The sequence below is a fragment of the Bufo bufo genome, chromosome 3 (genome assembly GCF_905171765.1).
Source record: "Bufo bufo chromosome 3, aBufBuf1.1, whole genome shotgun sequence".
Classification (NCBI taxonomy): domain Eukaryota; kingdom Metazoa; phylum Chordata; class Amphibia; order Anura; family Bufonidae; genus Bufo; species Bufo bufo.
The window spans coordinates 423,368,354-423,388,318 of record NC_053391.1 but is presented as its reverse complement, the minus strand read 5'-3'; the positions used below and the strand labels follow the sequence as shown (position 1 = coordinate 423,388,318).

Below are 19,965 nucleotides of genomic sequence, written 5' to 3'. Positions count from 1 at the left end.
TACCCTGTATGTTGCAGAGAAGAGAGCCACTCTGTCAAACCAACTCCCACTCTGATGGGCATAACCCGCCATGTAGTAAATGGATAGTCATGACATGTGGCTGCCTACTGCAAGGGGTTGTCTCTGATGAGACAACCCTTTTAACATGGAAAGTAAATCCTCTCCAAAATAGTAAAATCAAGGCAGCGTGATATATAGTTATACCAATCTAGAGTCAGGCAGTGATCACCAATCTGTGACTCTCCAGCTGTTGCAAGACTACAATTATGTTTTTGGAATGTGCAAGGAAAGTGGAGTACCCGTTGAAGACTCCATTGCTCAGATTTGAATCCAGAGCCCCAGGTCTGCAAAGCAACAATGCTAACCACTGAGCCACCATGCCTCTCTAATCTATAAATCACATTAGGCCAGGTATACATCTAGATTTTACGTACTGTACCACAATGATTTTAACTAGTGAGCTAAAAACTGCAGTCATGAATAGTAAATTCAGTAGTAAATTCTTGTACACTGCAACGGTCACAGCCCTGTACCTCACATGAATCCAGAGATCTCTGCATCCATTGCTCTAGTTGCTCTGCTATATTTCTTTCAGGCTCACAGCTCAGGAGGTGTGTCCTTTCTGCTGCAGCTCTCTCCCTATCACAGCTCAGGGATGTGTCCTTTCTGCTGCAGCTCTCTCCATATCACAGCTCAGGAGACATGTCCTTTCTGCTGTAGACAAAATGCACCAGCAATTAAAAGCTACACTTGGTACACCACACACCAAAAAGGGGTTCATGATAAGTACAAAAAAACCTCATAGAAATAATACAGTACTAATATCCCTTGGCTTTAAATGCTAATAAAAATAGTGGCAAATGAAAAGATAATGATGTCATAAGCAATAAAATGTAACCTGTAGAAGCAATAAAGAAGTCAATAGCAGATCATAATGCTAAAAAACATACAATAGATAGATAATGCAAAATGCAGTAAGCAATATTATCATGTATGAGAGCATAGGGATAGCTGGTGGGGGAATTTAGAGGAAACCCATGTGTATCTCCAACTATCTCCTTCTTTAGGGTCATTTTGTAGAGACAGATCATTTTGCATCACTACCTTTGCCCAGCTTGTGTCACTTGAAGGATAGAACTGAGCATGTGTGACTTGTTCATTCAGCACTGTAGCAGGACATGCACATTCCTATAAATACTGAACACCAGGGGGTACCATTATTATGAAGTAAGGGGAATATCTAACAGCTGCAACAGAAAGTAACAGAAAGTAAAATTGATACTAGCCCTTTAACCTAATGTCTGGTTATGTTTCCTAAACTATGACAGACATAAAAGAATCTAAAATGAGGAGATACACACTACTTTGTTACAGTACAGTTAAACGAAGCACAAAGGGATCATATGATTTAACCAAAATAACACGGCCCTAATGGCCAGTCCTGGCTAGTCTAAATCCCTGTCTATTGTGGTATTAAGTGCAGAGCTGGAAAGCACCGCGTCTCCTGCCAAAGCAGTCCTATGTGTCAAAGTTAATCTTTTCAATGACTAATGTTTGGATTCTGCTTCATTATTTAAAGGACCTGATTTTTGTATAGTTGCAGCTTAGATATCTCTTCTATAAACTGGACTAAACCTTAAATAATGTTTGCCAACACACTAACATCTGAAATGACTATTGTGGATAATGTAAAAAATAAAGTATTAAGAACACAGTTCTTCAGAACACAATTCCAGTCTCTCTGCAAAGCTAAGTGATCAGATTGTTTGCAGTATGAATTAATGAAAAGTGGATTGGTCGTCGTGGGCCAGTTGAATGGCCCCCAAGGTCTCCCGATCTGACCCCCTTAGACTTTTATCTTTGGGGTCATCTGAAGGCAATTGTCTATGCTGTGAAGATACGAGATGTGCAGCACCTGAAGCTACGGATACTGGAAGCCTGTGCTAGCATTTCTCCTGCGGTGTTGCTATCAGTGTGTGAAGAGTGGGAGAAGAGGGTTGCATTGACAATCCAACACAATGGGCAGCACATTGAACACATTTTATAAGTGGTCAGAAACTTGTAAATAACTCATGAAAAAATAAAGTTACGTTAAAACCAAGCACATCATTGTTTTTCTTGTGAAATTACCAATAAGTTTGATGTGTCACATGACCCTCTTCCTATTGAGAAAACAAAAGTTGGATTCAAAAATGCCGACTTCAAAATGGCCGCCATGGTCACCACCCATCTTGAAAAGTTTCCCCCCTCACATATACTAATGTGCCACAAACAAGAAGTTAATATCACCAACCATTCCCATTTTATTAAGGTGTATCCATATAAATGGCCCACCCTGTAGAATAGAGATCGGCAGTTAATTGGAAACAGGATATTTAACCCCTTTGCACTCAGGAATGTACTATTTATGTCACTGATTGTAGTACATTACTGCACAGTGGCATAAATGTATGCAACAATGGTGGTGCAGGCTCTGTAGCTGGGCCCGTGTCATCACTTGCGGGTGCCAGCGTTCTCACTGTGGGGATTGTAGATAACTCTGATCCTGACAGTTTAACACCCCAGTTGCCACAGTCAATAATGACTGCGACATCTCAGCAGTTAGACAGAGGGATTGAGCTTCCTCTGTCCTCCAATCAGCACCCCACAAATGCCTAGTATTTTTCATAGCTGCCAGGTCCCCTCTGGCAGGATGTACTTTGGTGTTGTTAAATATTCCTATACACTGTCATACAGAAGTATTACAGTGTATAGTACAAGAACTTTAAAAAAAATATGAAACTCAGTTGAATAAACTTTGAATTAAAAATATTTTAACACAAACTAATCAAATTTGTTAAATTATCCCATTGTTTAATCTGCACAGTATCAATAAAAACTATAGCTTGTCCCTCAAAAAAAAGTTCTTGCACAGCAATGTTGGCAGAAAATAAAAAAAAAGTTATAGGTGTCAGAATATGGTGACGCAAAGCAGATTTATTTTTTATTTTTAAATTAGCAAAACATAAAAAACATATACATTTGATACCTCCATTGTACTGACCCAGAGAATAATGTTATTTAACAGGTTATTTCTACTGCACGGTAAACTGAAACCCTAAAAACGATGGAGGAATTGCATAGTTTTTTTACACTGTCATTTAAAAAAATGTAAAAGGTATACAATACATTAAAGATTGCATTTTGAAATAGAACTCATCCTATGTCAACAGAAAAAGTTATCTCTTTTGAAAAGCAGACACCTCCACTCTAAGATTCAGTTAGAGATGAAATAAAAATGAAGACAATCATTAATCATCCCAAACTGAGTGATAACTAACAAATCAATTTCCCAAAGGCACAAATCACTCTTTATCTATCTCATACTCCAAGAAACGCATTATTTCAGTATGGATCACTTTTGTGATGAAGTACAGTAGTACTCGCCTGGAATTATACTTAGCCATTAGTATCACTTGTAGCAACTTTTGTAGAGTCATTTAATCCTTCAAAGATTTTATTCTACTTTCACACTGGCGTTTTGGCTTTCCGTTTGTGAGATCCGTTCGGTGCTCTCACAAGTGGTCCAAAACGGATCAGTTTGCATTTTAATGCATTCTGAATAGAAAAAGGATCCGCTCAGAATTCATCAGTTCAGTCTCCATTCCGCTTTGAAGGCGGACACCAAAACTCGTCTGATAAAACAGAGCCAAACGGATCCGTCCTGGCACACAATGTAAGTCAATGGGGACGGATCCGTTTTCACTGACGCAATTCGAAACAATAGAAAACAAATCCGTCCTCCATTGACTTCAATGGTGTTCAAGACGGATCCGTCTTGGCTATGTTAAAGATAATACAAACGGATCCGTTCAGAACAGATGCAGATGGCTGTATTATGTGAACGGATCCGTCCATGACGGATCCGCACCAAACGGCAGGGTGAAAGTAGCCTTAGTTGTAAAGACCATGTCTACATCTGCTCTTAAATTAGCTTTAAAAGAGCTACCAATAAATGGGAACAAATAGAGAAATTGTAGCAAAGCAAAGGCACCATGAACAGGTATGGCAATATTACATCACAGCAGTATACCACCTGAAAGTCAGATAGAGATCGGCAAATGTATCCAGGCTTTCATTAGAATTATTACATTGTGAGACAAAGGCATATTTTTATTCTTATCACCCTAGTATACTAGGAATGAAAATATTCACAAATATATTCAAATAATCACATTTACTAGTGATGTATAAACACATCTTATATCATATCTATCACCTTAATATTCATCCATATGTAAGGACAGCATATTAGAGCTATAGGTTTAGCCAAAATGGCACAAAAATGTTGTGCTGTTTTGCTACTAGCAGTGCTGAAAGCATACACCAGTCTCGTAGCCTGAGTCCCAAAGGTTGGGGGAGTTGAGATGAGTGTTCTGCTCATGAATACAGCCAGACTCAAGCTGTGTCCGATGTACTCTTTCAGCATTGCTAGTAACACAACATACATTTTTGTGTCATTTGGGCTACTAGTAGTACAGACCTATAGCTCTAATATGTCCTTACATAGGGCAGGGTATTAAGCTGGCAGATCAGCATTAAATAAAAAATAAAAATAAACTCACTATCTATTAGGATCCTAAAAGGTACATAACCTCTGTGCACCATCATCTAAGAGCTTCTCTCACTCTGAAGTACCTGAATAATCCATGAATCCCAATCTATTAATTTCAGGGGACATTGTAAAACCCTTTATTTTACCTGCAATAGTGCTACAGCAAAACTGAACCATTGCTGTCCAGTTCCCACAAAAATTAGGACAAAAAAGGTTCTGAAAACCTCTTTACCTCTGTGATACTTCTCAGAGATTCCTGTTATTGAAAATGTATTAAAATGAATGGCAGCTTGGTTAGATGTGTCAGAATATAGCCTCTCCTATCAAACCTCTCCTATCCAACCTCAGTCTCTTCCCTGGCTGCTCATCACACAAGTAATCCATTTTAAAATACTTACTGTACCCCTGTCCAGTTTCGTTCAGTGCCACGTCTTCCCTAATTTACTAATACTAGTGTTGATCGAGCACCAAAGTGCTCGTGTGCTCGAGTAGAACACTTTGCGATGCTCGGGTGTTCTACCGAGCACCCCAGCACAATGGAAGTCAATGGGAGAACCCCAGGCACCCCCTGCTCTGAAGAGGGGAGGGTGTCGGGACTCTTGTTCGGCTTAGGAGTCTCATATTTATTTATTTGAAAGTAACTGGCTATGCAGCTAATTTAGCTGAGTGGTTAAATGCCTTGCCTCTAATGCAAAAGATTGTGAGTTCAAATCCTGGCAGAAACTTTTCTGAAATACAGGCTAAATTAGATTTAAATACACTGGGGTGTCCCCAAGCACTCACTCCATATATGGACATAGCTATATATGGAGTCAGAGCAGGGACTCCTAAGCCGCGGACTCACACTGAGGGATTCCCTCATTGTACAGCGATCTTTTGCACAGAAATAGAGGCTAAATTTGATTTAAAGGGAATCTTTCACGCAGATTCACCCTATTAACCTAATAACAGTGTTATGTCCATGGCATCCCCCCTATTAAAACTGTGCTTACCGTTAGTTCCTTGCTAGCATCGTTGTGCAGAAAAACACTTTTAATCCGTATGCAAATGAGGCTGTGAAGGTGCCCAGGGGCGGCGTTACAACGGCCGGTGCCCAGGCCCCTGGGTCATTTTCATACGAAGCCACTCCCCCTCTGCCACGTATGCCCGTCCTTAGTCTCTGCTCTAACCTCCCTCCTCCCGTCCGTAATCCCGCGCATGCGCCGATGAACGCGATAACGCACGGTAAACTGCGATGCCCCGGCCCAACTGTGCTCGTTCATCGGCGCATGCGCGGGATTACGGACGGGAGGAGGGAGGTTAGAGCAGAGACTAAGGGAGGGCAGACACTCACAGCCTCATCTCTCCCACTTTAATTTCCATTTCACTCTCATTCACTATCTCCCATACAAGACTTGTCTTCCATGCATCCCCTCTCAGCTGCATCTTCCTTCATCTTTCTACTGAAAATCTCCTGCCCATCAAACCGTCAAACACATACAGTTGAAAACTTTCTTCTTCTGACGAGCATATACAGTAACTCGATCTAAAGAGTTCCTAACCAGTATTCAAACACTGCCTCCTGACATGTCTAGAGCTGCTTACTCCTTTCCTTCACCACTGGAATCCATTATTGGAAGCAGTAACACATACTAGTAACTGTTACAGTGTCTTAGCCCAATATTGTGCTGTGCAAAATGCTGCAAAAATTGGTGACAATAGTCCAAAGAATTTCAAAACCCAAATTGTTTTTAGACTTTGAACCGAATTATGTAAATTACTAGTGAATGATTTCTTTAATTTAGTAAACTATCTATAGTGAAGTTCATCGTTCTTTACTATACTTGCCATTTCCTGTATATTCTCTTTACAAATCCCATCATTCTCATTTTTCTAATTCATACTGATGGATTTCAATTTGCTTTTATTTACAGTATGCTTCAGAAGACACAAAGGCATTCGTTCCAGTAACCAAGGTGAAGCAAGGTAATGCCTTAAGTTGCAAGGTTTCATACAAATAAAGCAAATAAAGATTCCACAGATGTGTTATTACAATATGGTAACTGTGATGTACAACCCGATAGGACAGTCTGTATTCTCAAAAATAAATGTTTATAACTTAAAAGGGTTTCTCCAATATTCAATAAAATCCTTTAACCCTTAGTGACCAGCCTGTTTCGGTTTTTAATGACTAATCGATTTTTTTTTTTTTTCATCGTTGCTTTCCTATAGCTATTACTTTTTATTATTCCTTCTATATGAGGGCTTTTTTTGAAGGACAAATTGTAGCTTTTGATGGCACCATTTTGGGTTACACATAACTAATTAACTAATTAACTTTTATTAACTCTTTCTGGAGGGAGTTGGGAAAAAACATCAATAGTGTCTTTGAGTTTTTACATTGTAACTTTTGCAAGACCCATAACTTTTTTATTTTTCTTTCCATGGAACTGTGAGAGGACTTAATTTTTGCAGGATGATTTGTAATTTCATTGGTATCCTTTTGAAATACATAACACTTATTGATCAATTGTTTGGTGTAGATAACCCCCCAAAAAAACAGGAATTCTGGCTTTTTTTTTTATAAATTGTGTGATAATTGCATAGGAAGAGATTTTATTTTTGCAACTTTATAAACTGAAAAGCATCTTTTTTAATGGAAAAGGTGTATTTTTTAACTTGGAGGTTGTTTTACTAAAACTTTTTTTCACTTTTATTTTTAATATTGTTACCATTTGTTAGTCCCTCAAGGGAACTTTGACATACAATTATTTAATCACTTGTATTATACACTGATAACTTCTGTAATATACTGAGGGCAGGCCTGAGGACCTTCATTATGGCCCAGTTTCTATGTTAAGACATTGGCAGACCGACATCTCACCCTCTGGGTGCTGATGCTGGGCAGAGGGCGCCACCTCCTTCTTAAACCACTTAGATGCCATGGTCGCTATTGACCATGATATCTAATGGGGTTAAATGGTCAAGATTTGCGCTTGCGCTGCTCTGGGCCTGTAGAGCAGGAGCAAGAGCCAAACTCCTGCTCTTCGCTGCATTGGAGACCAGTGCAGCTCTTAGATTATGCCGCTATAAAACTTTTAGTGACCACCAATATAACTTTTTATGGCTAGAGTAATTATGATTTTAAAAATATTATTATGAGAATAACGTTTTGGGGTAAAAAAGTATTCTGTAGATATGGGAAAACAATCTTAATTTTTGGATATAACAGTATAAAAAGTGAAACATTATAAATTTAATCACTGCTGTATTCAGCACAATAATAATTATATTTATATTCCCAGGATTTCAGAATCTCTCTAAATCCACACCTCCACCAAATGGAAAAAGCCAAGGTATTTATTTGATCACAGTCTGTTTGAATACTTCTCCATTTTCAAGATCTCTGCTTGCTCTTAGTGTCCTACGTTCTGCTTGCACATGTGAGAAAGGTGTACATTAACAAGGTTACATGCGCCTTGGTTACTAAAAACTGGAAAAAACAGCATTATATTTGGTTATCTCACATTGTTTAAAAATGTAGAAAGCCATGCTAGGCATTAATTAAGATATTATAAAATTGTAAAGGCTTTAGATTAGAGTCAAGGAAGCAGTTTGCTTCACGTGAATGGGACAAAGTTGCAGCACCCTGCTCAGCGCTACTAAGAAGATGACATGTGATATAAATAATGCAGTGCAGATTCAAACAGCTAATTGACTGGGATGCAGAGAGTTTCAATATTGTGAACCTTGCATTTGAAAGAACTGGAGGTCTTAAATTCGAAGCAGATTCAGGGAGATTTTAGTTTCTAAGGATATGCTATAGCCCTCAAGGAAAGCGTTACAGAATTGTCTTGAACAGGGGTCAGCAACCTTTGGCACTCCAGATGCTGTGAAACTACAACTCCCAGCATGAACACTTGCTCAGCTGTTATTGTAACTCCTAAAGAAGTGAATGATGGATTCAGGGAGTTGTAGTTTAAAAACAGGTAGCGTGCCAAAGCTATTAAAGGCTTTCATGGTGCACAGCAAGACAGCCATGAAGACTGGAATGGAAGTCGGTCCTCTCCAGCGATGAGTCCCGCTTTTGTCTTGGATGTAATGATAGACAGAGATTGGTCTGGAGGCCACGTGGGCAACACCATGATGAGACATTCACAGTGGCACATCACACCGGTCCTACTCCCTGGATTATAGTGCTGGGTGACATAATATATGCTAGCTCTCTAGTCTTCATTTAAGATACGCTAACAGCCCAGCGTTACATTGATTTGGTCATGGAACCAGTGGTACGGCCATTTCTCCAAAGTGACCCAGGAGACATTTTTCAACAGGAGAACGCCAAGCCACATTTTGCTCGTGATACTGTGAACAGCCTTTGTGGCCTAAATGTGCTACTATGTCCTGTAGCATCTCTAGACTCCTCTACCATAATGCACATCTGTGACATCATTGGTTGGCAATTACCAAGAGATCTGCCAGCAGATTTTGATCAGTTGCATGTCAAAGCGCATTCAGAGTGGAAGAACATTCCTAAGACTCAAAAAAAAAACATATCAACACTGGCAGAAAACAAGACTCTCACAAAAACTCACCAGTGGATGACAGGAACGAAACTCTGGGTGCCACGGAAAGAGGAGATGATGCAGTAGTGCAGAGTAGAGGGCATGTTCTTAGCATATAAGTAGATAGCAGACAATAAGCAGAAACAGAGCAATACTGAACTGACCCTATCTGAATTCATGTCAGCAAATCAGTCTGTACAAGAAAAAAGCACAACAACTACAAGATCCCAAACGCAACCTGAAAGACCTTGGATCCCAGAATGCACAGAAGCCACAGTAGACTAGAACAAGATTTGATCATGGAAATACAGATCCCAGGATACAAAACAAAATACAGAATATCTGGAAGGAAATGCATTTAAATAACCAGAATTTAAAGGGTAATTTCACATTAGCATTTTGTTTTCCGGTATTGAGTTCCGTCACAGGAGCTTAATCCTGGAAAAAAACTGATCAGTTTTATCCTAATGCATTCTGAATGGAGAGCATTCAGTTCAGGATGCATCAGTTCAGTCCCTTTTACGTTTTTTGGACTGAGAAAATACCGCCGCATGCTGAAGTTTTATCTCTGGCCAAAAATACTGAACACCTGCCGGAATGCCGGATTCGGCATTAATTTACATTAAAGTGTATTAGTGCCGGATCCGGCATTAAGTGTTCCGGCAAAACGGATCTGGATTTTCGGTCTGCGCATGCGCAGACCTTTAACCGCTTCACGTCCGCCCATAGGATATAAACGTCCTATGGGTGGACGTCTATTTCTGAAAGCACTTTTTAAAACGTCCTTTCAGAAATAGCAGCTGCACGCTAATCGTGCAGCTGCTGATCGGGTTGCCCGCTGTCAGTGACAGCAGGGCAACCCTAAGACAAGGCAGGGACAGTGCCCAGGTGTCCCTGCCTTCTAGATCGCTGCAGACACAGCGCTCACCGAGCGCTGTGTCTGCAGAGAAGGAAGCGCTGTGCGCTTCCTGTTCCGGCCCGGCGGTCATGTGACCGCCGTGACCGGAGTGTGCAGGAGCTGTGTGAGGTCTCTCAGAGACCTCGATCAGCCCTGCTCTGAGGCTGTACAGCGCTGGATTGCTGCTGTACAGCCTCTCTAGGGGTGCATTTGTCCTGTAACTGGGGCTACTATGTCAGTCCCAGTTACAGGAGAAATCAACAGTGAAAAAAAAAAAAAAAAAGTGAAGCAAATGTCCCCCAGAGGTCTTGTATGACCTTATGGGGGACGAAAAGTGTAAAATAAAAAAAATAAAAATAAAAGGTTGAAAATAAAAAAATAAAAAAAAGTTTCACATGTAAAAAAAAAAAGTCCCCAAGTAAGGAATGAAAAAAAAAGTTAAAAATAGAAAAAATAAAAAAAAGTATACATATTAGGTATTGCCGCGTCCGTAAAAACCAGCTCTATAAAAATATCACATGACCTAACCCCTCGGGTGAACACCGTAAAAAAAAAAAAAAAAAACTGTGTCAAAACAAGCAATTTTTGTCACCTTGCATCACAAAAGGTGCAACACCAAGTGATCAAAAACGCGTATGTCCCACAAAATAGTACCAATAAAACCGTCACCTCATCCCGCAAAAAATGAGTACCTACATAAGAAAATCTCTCAAAAAATAAAAAAACTATAGCTCTTAGAACATGGAAACACTAAAACATCATTTTTTTGGTTTCAAAAATGCTATTATTGTGTTAAAGTGAAACAAATAAAAAAAAAATTACATATTGGGTATTGCCGCGTCCGTAAAAACCAGCTCTATAAAAATATCACAAGACCTAACCCCTCGGGTGAACACTGTAAAAAAATTTTTTAAAAAACTGTGTCAAATCAAGCAATTTTTGTCACCTTGCATCACAAAAGGTGCAACACCAAGTGATCGAAAACGCGTATGTCCCACAAAATAGTACCAATAAAACCGTCACCTCATCCCGCAAAAAATGAGCCCCTACATAAGAAAATCTCTCAAAAAATAAAAAAACTATAGCTCTCAGAACATGGACACATTAAAACATAATTTTTTTGTTTCAAAAATGCTATTATTGTGTAAAACTTTAATAAATGAGAAAAAGTATACATATTAGGTATCGCCACGTCCGTAACGATCTGCTCTATAAAAATGTCACTTGACTGAACCCCTCAGGTGAACGCTGTAAAAATAAATAAATAGAAACTGTGCTAAAACAACCAATTTTTTGGTCACCTTGCCCCATAAAGTGTTATAATGAATGATCAAAAAATCATATGTACCCAAAAATAGTACTAATAAAACTGGCACCTTATCCCCTACTTTCCAAAATGGGGTCACTTCTTGGGAGTTTCTACTGTAAGGGTGCATCAGGGGGCTTCAAATGGGACATGGCATCTAAAAACCATGTGGAGTTCCTTTTCTTCTGCGCCCTGCCGTGTGCCCATACAGCAGTTTATGACCACATGTGGGGTGTTTCTGTAAACCGCAGAATCTGGGTAATAAATATTGAGTTTTGTTTGGCTGTTAACCATCGATGTGTTAAAGAAAAAAATTGATTAAAATGGAAAATCTGCCAAAAAAGTGAAATTTAAAAATTTGATCTCCATTTTCCTTTAATTCTTGTGGAACGCCTAAAGGGTTAACAAAGTTTGTAAAATCGGTTTTGAATACCTTGAGGGGTGTAGTTTCTACAATGGGGTCATTTATGGGGGTATCCACTATGTAGGCCCCACAAAGTGACTTCAGACCTGAACTGGTCCTTATAAAGTGGGTTTTGGCAATTTTCTTATAAATTTGAAGAATTGCTTCTAAACTTCTAAGCCTTCTAACGTCCTAAAAAAATAAAATGACATTTCCAAAATGATGCCAACATAAAGTAGACATATGGGGAATGTTAAATAATAAATATTTTATGAGGTATCACTTTCTGTTTTAAAAGCAGAGAAATTGAAATTTAGAAAATTGCGAATTTTTCAAATTTTTGGGTAAATTTGGGATTTTTTCATAAATAAAGGTGAAATATTTTGACTTAAATTTATGCTTATCATGAAGTACAATGTGTCACGAGAAAACAATCTCTGAATGACTTGGATAAATAAAGGCGTTCCAAAGTTATTACCACATAAAGTGAAATATGTCAGTTTTGCAAAATTTGGCCTGGTCAGGAAGGGGGCAAATGGCCCAGATGGCAAGTGGTTAAAAATGCGAAAAAAATAATTAATACCGGATCCGTTTTTCCGGATGACACCGGAGAGACGGATACAGTATTGCAATGCATTTGTCAGACGGATCTGAATCCGGATCCGTCTGACGAATGCCATCAGTTTGCGTCCGGATTGCGGGATCCGGCAGGCAGTTCCGGCGACGAGATCCTCTGCCGCAAGTGTGAAAGTGCCCTAACACATATACTGTATATAAAGGATCAGCAATCAGCAACTCCACCCTTATAAACCAAGAAAGGTGGGTGATAACTAGGCCCACATTCAGATGCAAACATGGTTAGTAACTAGGAGAGACCTCTGTTGATCAGAACATAAGGTAAAGTAACAGTAAAAAGAGTAAGTGGTTCCTGGGGGCAATGAAGCAAGAATGTAGTTATCTAGCTAGTTGTCAATTAAGTTTAATTATAATTTTATTTTACTAGTGCCAACATATTCAGCAGTGATTCATAGACATTATCATCACTTCCTGTCCCCAGTGGAGCTCACAATCTAAATTCCCAATAAGTATGTCTTTGGAGTTCAACTAAACAATCAGAGGGTTAAATTGTAGTCAGGCAAGTGGAAGTTGCAATGCAGTAAAGGACTGGAAGTCAGGAGCAAGTCGTGTTAAGAATAAAAATAATAAGCAAACACTATATGAAAGGGTAACAACCCACATCAAAATCACAAGTCAAGACAGGAAAGAACATAAGTCTTAGGAACACTACAAATATGGATTAATGGGGCTATTTGGATTTCATATAGGCAATTCGGTAATTTGAAGTAAAAGGAGCTATTCCTGTTTGGAACATTTATGACATAGTGCAGGTCTTACTTCCGTTACACACTCATATCTTGAGAAAGGAAACCCCATGTCACAGCCATTGTGAATGAAAAGGTACTGGTCATGTGGGGCATTCTCCGTTCAGTTCTTTGGGACTTCTGACAAAAGCTGAGCATGCTTACTCATGCTCGCCCAACTTTTGCATGTGCGGTCACCTCTTCTTCTTTTATGGCAGTCACAAGATAAAGCCCAGTTCTGGGCATAAGAGCATAACAGCAGTTGAGCCCACCCCCATGGAACATTTATGGAATATCCTATGAATATGCCATAACTTGAACTTTAATTGCAATGTTTCAGAACTAACATTAAAAAAACATGCTTGAAGGAAAAGAAAATCCAGCACTTTGTATCTTTGCTTGACGGTGTTTATTACACAAACCAAAGTGTAAGCGGTAACGGAACCCTCAAAGTGCAAGCCCCAATGCGGTCTACATGTTTCGAACCAGATGGTTCTTAATCATGACCTTTTAAAAAAACATGACCTTGTTCATGTTTGTGGTAGACACTGCATACCCTTCTGTACAGCATTCATTTGTATTACCACTGTCCATGAGTTCCCTCTGAAAGCAATATGGAGTATCTGAAGTAAAAGAGGTTTGCAGAGATACTGCAGGACTTGACCCTTGAAAGTTTTAATTGTTCTTGTGTATAATCTGGCTTACAACTGTTTTCCAAATATATGAAGTTTTTTGTTTTGTACTGTATGTGTATATTTATCACATTTCAACCTTGTTTAACCTAAGACACACCATAGACACTTGTTCATGTTAGCTTAGTGAGAGATTACACTTCTGCTGCCAAGAAGATCAGCTGCCCAAATGAAATCAATCTGCAGTTTGTTAGTGACATCATAGGACTGTACTACATGAACACACAAAAGCAGAAGCAAACTGCTTAACCATAGCACCAAGAGCACAAAGCACATAGAAAGTATTTTAATGTTGATGCATAACATCTAATAACCACTTGTACAAATCATACTCAAACTACTATACTAATAGGCAACATGCAAACATTTACATGTATTCAAAATTGTATTACCGCATATCTGTACATTTTTTTCTTAGTGTTGCTCTGGTATATTAATTATTTTGTGCTGCAGTCATTTTTTTATTTTTTATGTTCTCCATTCCCAGCTTTCAAGAGCAGGGACGTAACGATCACGGTCGCAGAGGGTGCAACCGCGACCGGCCCTGGTGGGGGGAGAAGGCCCACTGCACTCACATGTAACTGGGCCCAGCACTGTCACTCAGGGGCGTAGCTAAAAGCTCATGGGCCCTGGTGCAAGAGTTCAGCTTGGGCCCCCGTCCCTCAGTGCTTGTTGGCAAGGGGCAGGGGAGCACATATCCTTCCTGCTGCCTGAGGCAAACATTGAAAGGGTACCCCCTCATGCCAAATTCTTAACCTAACCCCTTCCCTCCAGCCAGAGGTGTAAATTGACCAGTATGCACTTTCTATAATGCCAGTGTCTTATGTGGCACAAGGGTCTTTGGGCCCCCTCAGGCTCCTGGGCCCGGTAGCGACTGCTACCTCTGCACCCCCTATAGCTATGCCCCTGCTGTCACTGTACTTTATGCCGAGCCCCGTCAGAGCGCTCAACTCACCTACATATTATGCGCTCCAGCATCAGGCCCTGGAGCTGCCCTACTAGAATTAGTCAAAAAATAAGTGGGTGGGTGGAGCCTAACCGATGTTAGTCAGGCTCTGCCCACCCATTTATTTTGGGACTAATTTTAGTAGGGCAGTGCCAGGCCTGATGCCTGATAAGTTGAGCGCTCTGACGGGGTCCAGCATGAAGTACAGTGACAGTGTCGGGCCCCGTTACATGTGAGTGAAAACTGGGTCAATGGAGTAAACTACTAGGGGCAGTGGGGAATACTACTGGGGCAGTGGGGGACATTACTGGGGGCAGTGGGGGACATTACTAAGGGCAGTGGGGGACATTACTAAGGGCAGTGGGGGACACTACTGGGGTCAGTGGGGGACACTACTATAGGCAGTGGGGAACATTACTGGGGGCAGTGAGAGACATTACCGGGGGCATTACTGGGGGAATCAGGGACCAAAGTTTGCCCTGGGGCCCATAGCACTCTAGTTATGCCACTGTTCAAGAGTCATAACTTTTTAATTTTGCAATAAAGACAGCATTAGTAATGTTAAAGTGACAGTGACATATATGGCTATTGGTAAATGCATGGTGGCTGGTGGTAACAGTCTGTTTAAGATCACACTGCAGATTGTAATTTTAAATTAAAACATGCTCTACAAATATCCCTTCTTGGTGGCAGAAGACTTCTCTGTCTTCTGACCTGTAAAATGGTCACTACTATTTTGAGAGATTCATCTGAATTGAATTGCAAAGTATTCTGACTGTAGTCCAATTTTTTTTTAACTTTTTGGAAATTTCGAGACAAACTTTAGAATTAATATGCTCATCTCTTTTAATAAGTGTTCAAAACTTTTTATGGGGTGGTGGTGGAATGAAAAATAAAATCGATTCTATATTGTGTTTTGGGGTACATTTTTACAATATTGCAGTGAAAATGACATTAACTTTATTCTGTGAGTCAGTATGAATTTGGCAGTACCAGGTTTATGTAGTTTGTTATGTTTTACTCCATAATAAAAAAAAAAATAAGTAAGCAAGCTTTAGGGAGGTGAGGTGAAAAAAAATTGCATTTCTAGCATTGAGTATTTATACATTTTAACATATCTTAATAATTCAGACGTTTACAGATGCAGCATTGCACTTATTTTTTATTAGTAAGAGATAAAGGGGGTGTGACAAACTGCCATTTGCCACTGGGTATTATAGAAAACTTATGGCTAGCCTCCTGCCCTACGACTATGGCCCCGGGACATATAACCCTTCAAAACGCAGCCTTGTCTCATTATTGGAGGGAATTGCTGTATCACGCTGGGGATTGCTATGCTCTGCATATTCCCTGGAGGAGAGATCTTTCCCACACGGTCCTGAATGCTGGAGGTTCATTCAGGGTGGAAGGAAGACGGCGCGGCTCCAGTTAAGCTACGGCGGTTGTGGAGTCTGCGGTGGTTGTGGTGTCCAGTGCGGTGCTTGTGGTCCTCGGCGCAAGCTAGGAAGCGTCCATTAACGGAAGCGGATCCGTTACATTGGTGGCAAGTGGTGGGATGGCTTCCCTAGTGCGAGGAGCAGCATCCAGGGAACAGCAGAGCTGGAATATTGGTATAGTCACGGTTTGACGCTATGCTGAAGAGGCGGTTGGCTATCTACGGGCCCCACCTAACAGAGGAACTTGTACCGGAAGTGAGGAGAGAACTGGCGGAGTATCTGCAGCAGGAAGCAGAATATCGGGCAGAGATAGCAAAGTATTCCGTCCCTGCGCCCCAGCAAAAGCGTGAGTTACAGGGGGCCGAAGGTGTCGTCCTTCCCCCCAGCGGCAGTGTGAACCCCAGGGAGCTGAAGGTGTAGTCCTTCCTCCCCAGCGGCAGGGTGTGTTACAGGGAGCTGAAGGTGCCCTCCTTCCTCCCCAGCGGCAGTGTGTACCCCAGGGGGGCGAAGGTGTTGTCCTTCCCCCCCAGCGGCAGTGTGAACCCCAGGGAGCCGAAGGTGCCCTCCTTCTTCCCCAGCGGCAGTGTGTACCCCAGGGGGCCGAAGATGTCGTCCTTCCCCCCCAGCGGCAGTGTGAACCCCAGGGAACTGAAGGTGTCGTCCTTCCTCCCCAGCGGCAGTGGGTGTTACAGGGAGCTGAAGGGGCCCTCCTTCCTCCCCAGCGGCAGTGTGTACCCCAGGGGGCCGAAGGTGTCATCCTTCCCCCCCAGCGGCAGTGTGTACCCCAGGGAGCTGAAGGTGTCGTCCTTCCTCCCCAGCACCCTCTCTCCCCAGCGGCAGCTTACCCTAACAAGGGGAGACACCAATCGCCCAGACAGCGCAGATGGGACCGTGGTCTCTGCGCCTGACCTACCGGGATGCTGGACAGCCTGTCCAGATCCCCCACTACCCTCACCAGGACAACAGGAGGAGGGGGTAAGTACAAATTCCCCTCCCCAGTTAACTCCTAACGTGGCCTCAGGGTTAACAGAGGCGATGTTAACCCCTACTGACTCCCATCTTCCTCTGGCTACTGAGCCGGACTATGGTCTTAGCACCCCAGCAGAAGAGCTGGCAGCTGGTCAGAGTGCAGTCGGCCTCTGCCCTCCCTCAAGTCCCCACAGCATGTTACCCCATCACCACAGCAAAATACCTAGGTGCAGTAACTGTTTCTTGTGGGTGGATCACCCTTGTACCTGTTTGTTGTGGGTGGGCTACTCGGGCATTTGGTTACTGTAGGTTGGTGGATCGACTAACGGAGGCACTGACCGACAGAAGGTCAGGTGCCTGGTTAGTCTTCCCCCCAAAGGGGAGATGTGTGACAAACTGCCATTTGCCACTGGGCATTATAGAAAACTTATGGCTAGCCTCCTGCCCTACGACTATGGCCCCGGGAAATATTACCCTTCAAGAACAGTGTAACGGGACTATGCCGCATGTCTGGACTGTTAATGGGACCGAACGCAGTCAGCGGTGTATACTAAAGATTCTGTGGAGCTAGGGTCGGATGCCCAAATACACGAACACCGCTGACCCTTACCTTCTTCCATACTGAACTTTCAGCTCCAGAGACTAAGTCCCGTTCGAAGATGGGACTTAGCCCTTTTTCTGCATGAAATTGACCGACCACACAGCCCAAATCTATGGAACTGTTTTGGGCAAGAAATTGTGCTTGCGGTCGGTCATAAAGGACTTCCACTTAACTTTTGATCCGCTGGAGGGATTTGTGTGATTTTTGGAAGTGTTTATGTTTGATGTATGCTGAGTTTAAATGTGTATTTTTTATGGAGATGGAATGTATGGTTTTAAAGTTACAGTGTATGTTTAAAAACTGTATTTTTACTGTCTGTGATAGTTATGTTAATCCATAATTATATCACAGACAGAAGGGAGGATTTTGTGTATTTGGGTGGTGATTCCTGCCCTGTTGTTCCCACCTGTGTATTGTGATTTCCCTTTGTCCTGAGAGATAATTGAATTGCTCTTCGGGTGTCTCCAGGGAAGAGAGGAGGAAACCATGATGCATTGTGGGGATGTGTTGTATCCTGAGTGCTACGTGTCTGTCCTGTATCACAGTCCTCCTTCTGGTCCCCTAGGGGCGTGTACACCAGATGCGGACCTGCATAAATACGGGCGGGTAGCCCTCAATAAAGAGTTTAGTTCATGTTTTTCTAACACTTCAAAACGGAGCCTCGTCTCGTTATTGGAGGGAATTGCTGTATCACGCTGGGGATTGCTAGGCTCTGCATATTCCCTGGAGGAGAGATCTTTCCCACACGGTCCTGAATGCTGGAGGTTCATTCAGGGTGGAAGGAAGACGGCGCGGCTCCAGTTAAGCTACGGCGGTTGTGGAGTCTGCGGTGGTTGTGGTGTCCAGTGCGGTGCTTGTGGTCCTCGGCGCAAGCTAGGAAGCGTCCATTAACGGAAGCGGATCCGTTACAGGGGGAGTATAAGCGTCTCTAACCTCTCGCACCAGCTGTGATTCGGTGCGCAACCCTTTCGACCTACCCCTGGTCGGGTCAAAGAAAAAGAATTGGATAAATTGGTAAGGGGTCACTCGGTTAGCCAGAACCAGATGGACTCAATTGAAGATATAAAAGCAAAACTATTTATTACAGTAAATGCAACGGACATAATATTGCATATAAGAACGGTGGATCCACCTTAAAGGATAAAAAGACTAAAAAGGGGCACCAAATGGTGTAAATATGGGGCAAAAGCGAATGCCCACAAGAGATGCAGCGATTGTGTGCAAGAAATGCAGTTAGGGTGTAAAGACAGTTCATTATAGCTTAAGCAGCGCTGCTCATGTACTACTTTACCCTTCTTGAGGATTGCTGTGTCGGGTGGTAGTACTTCAGTTGTTTCTGGCTGGCGTGCGGTGGTATACAGTGGCGTGCGGTGTCTTAACCTGCTGTAGTGTCAAAGACCTTCCATTCCGTCTCACGTGATCAGGTCATGTGATCAGAGTCTATCCACTTGATCAGTGAGGAGGTTGGAGTTGCCTTGGATGGGCAGGCTGGAGCGCTGTAATGGTGTACAACTTCTTTAGCTTGCAAGCTCAAAAACAGAATAAAAATTATAGAAGCTGCTTGATTCCAAGGATATAGTTGACAGTGGCTGCTGGTACCATACGCGTTTCGGGGCTACACTTGCCCCTTCCTCAGTGGTCAGCAGCAGATGCCAAATGTGCCTTTTTATAGCAGGCTAAACCCTAAAAGGGAGTGTCTAACAGGATTTTTTGGAAAACCTGGAATGGCATATTTGTTAGAACTACATCTCTAAAACATATAGTGGACTCAGTTATACCCTATTCAATTTGATTACATATATCACAGTATGGCTGGAAAGGTGAAATAAACATCATGTAGTACATTGTAGCAAACTTCATGTAGTACAGCACATCTGCGGTTTGGATGCACTAAAAAAGAAAAAAAAAACAGCGTTTTCATCGCATATACCATTATCTGCATGGCAATGTCAGTAAAACTTGCTATAGATGGCAGTTCCACTTGTAACTAGTGTAAAAGTAGAGATGGAACTGCACCACCTGAGTATGGATTGAAAAATATCATATTTTGAAAAGTGTCATATTTAAAAGGGAGTGCGAAGATGATCAGTAGATGGGGGGGGGGGGCGCACGGGAAGAGGAGATTGAGGTGCTGATGATACACAGCCGGACACTCAATTTCCTGTTACCGCCCGACATCCACCCTAGAGGGTCATCACAAAAAAACGAATAATTC

At 41.9% G+C, this 19,965-nt stretch overlaps 1 protein-coding gene across 22 annotated transcripts in view; it reads left to right on the top strand.

Annotated features, from left to right (window-relative positions):
• LOC120995626 (ABI family member 3 binding protein) overlaps positions 1–19,965 on the top strand; it is a 409,717-nt gene that overhangs the window by 201,916 nt on the left and 187,836 nt on the right. For all 22 annotated transcript variants that reach the window (XM_040424962.1, XM_040424958.1, XM_040424957.1 and 19 more), the window contains 2 exons: positions 6,508–6,559; positions 7,879–7,929. In XM_040424962.1, coding sequence (XP_040280896.1) covers positions 6,508–6,559; positions 7,879–7,929 — 103 coding nt within the window. The remainder of the gene's footprint in view (positions 1–6,507; positions 6,560–7,878; positions 7,930–19,965) is intronic.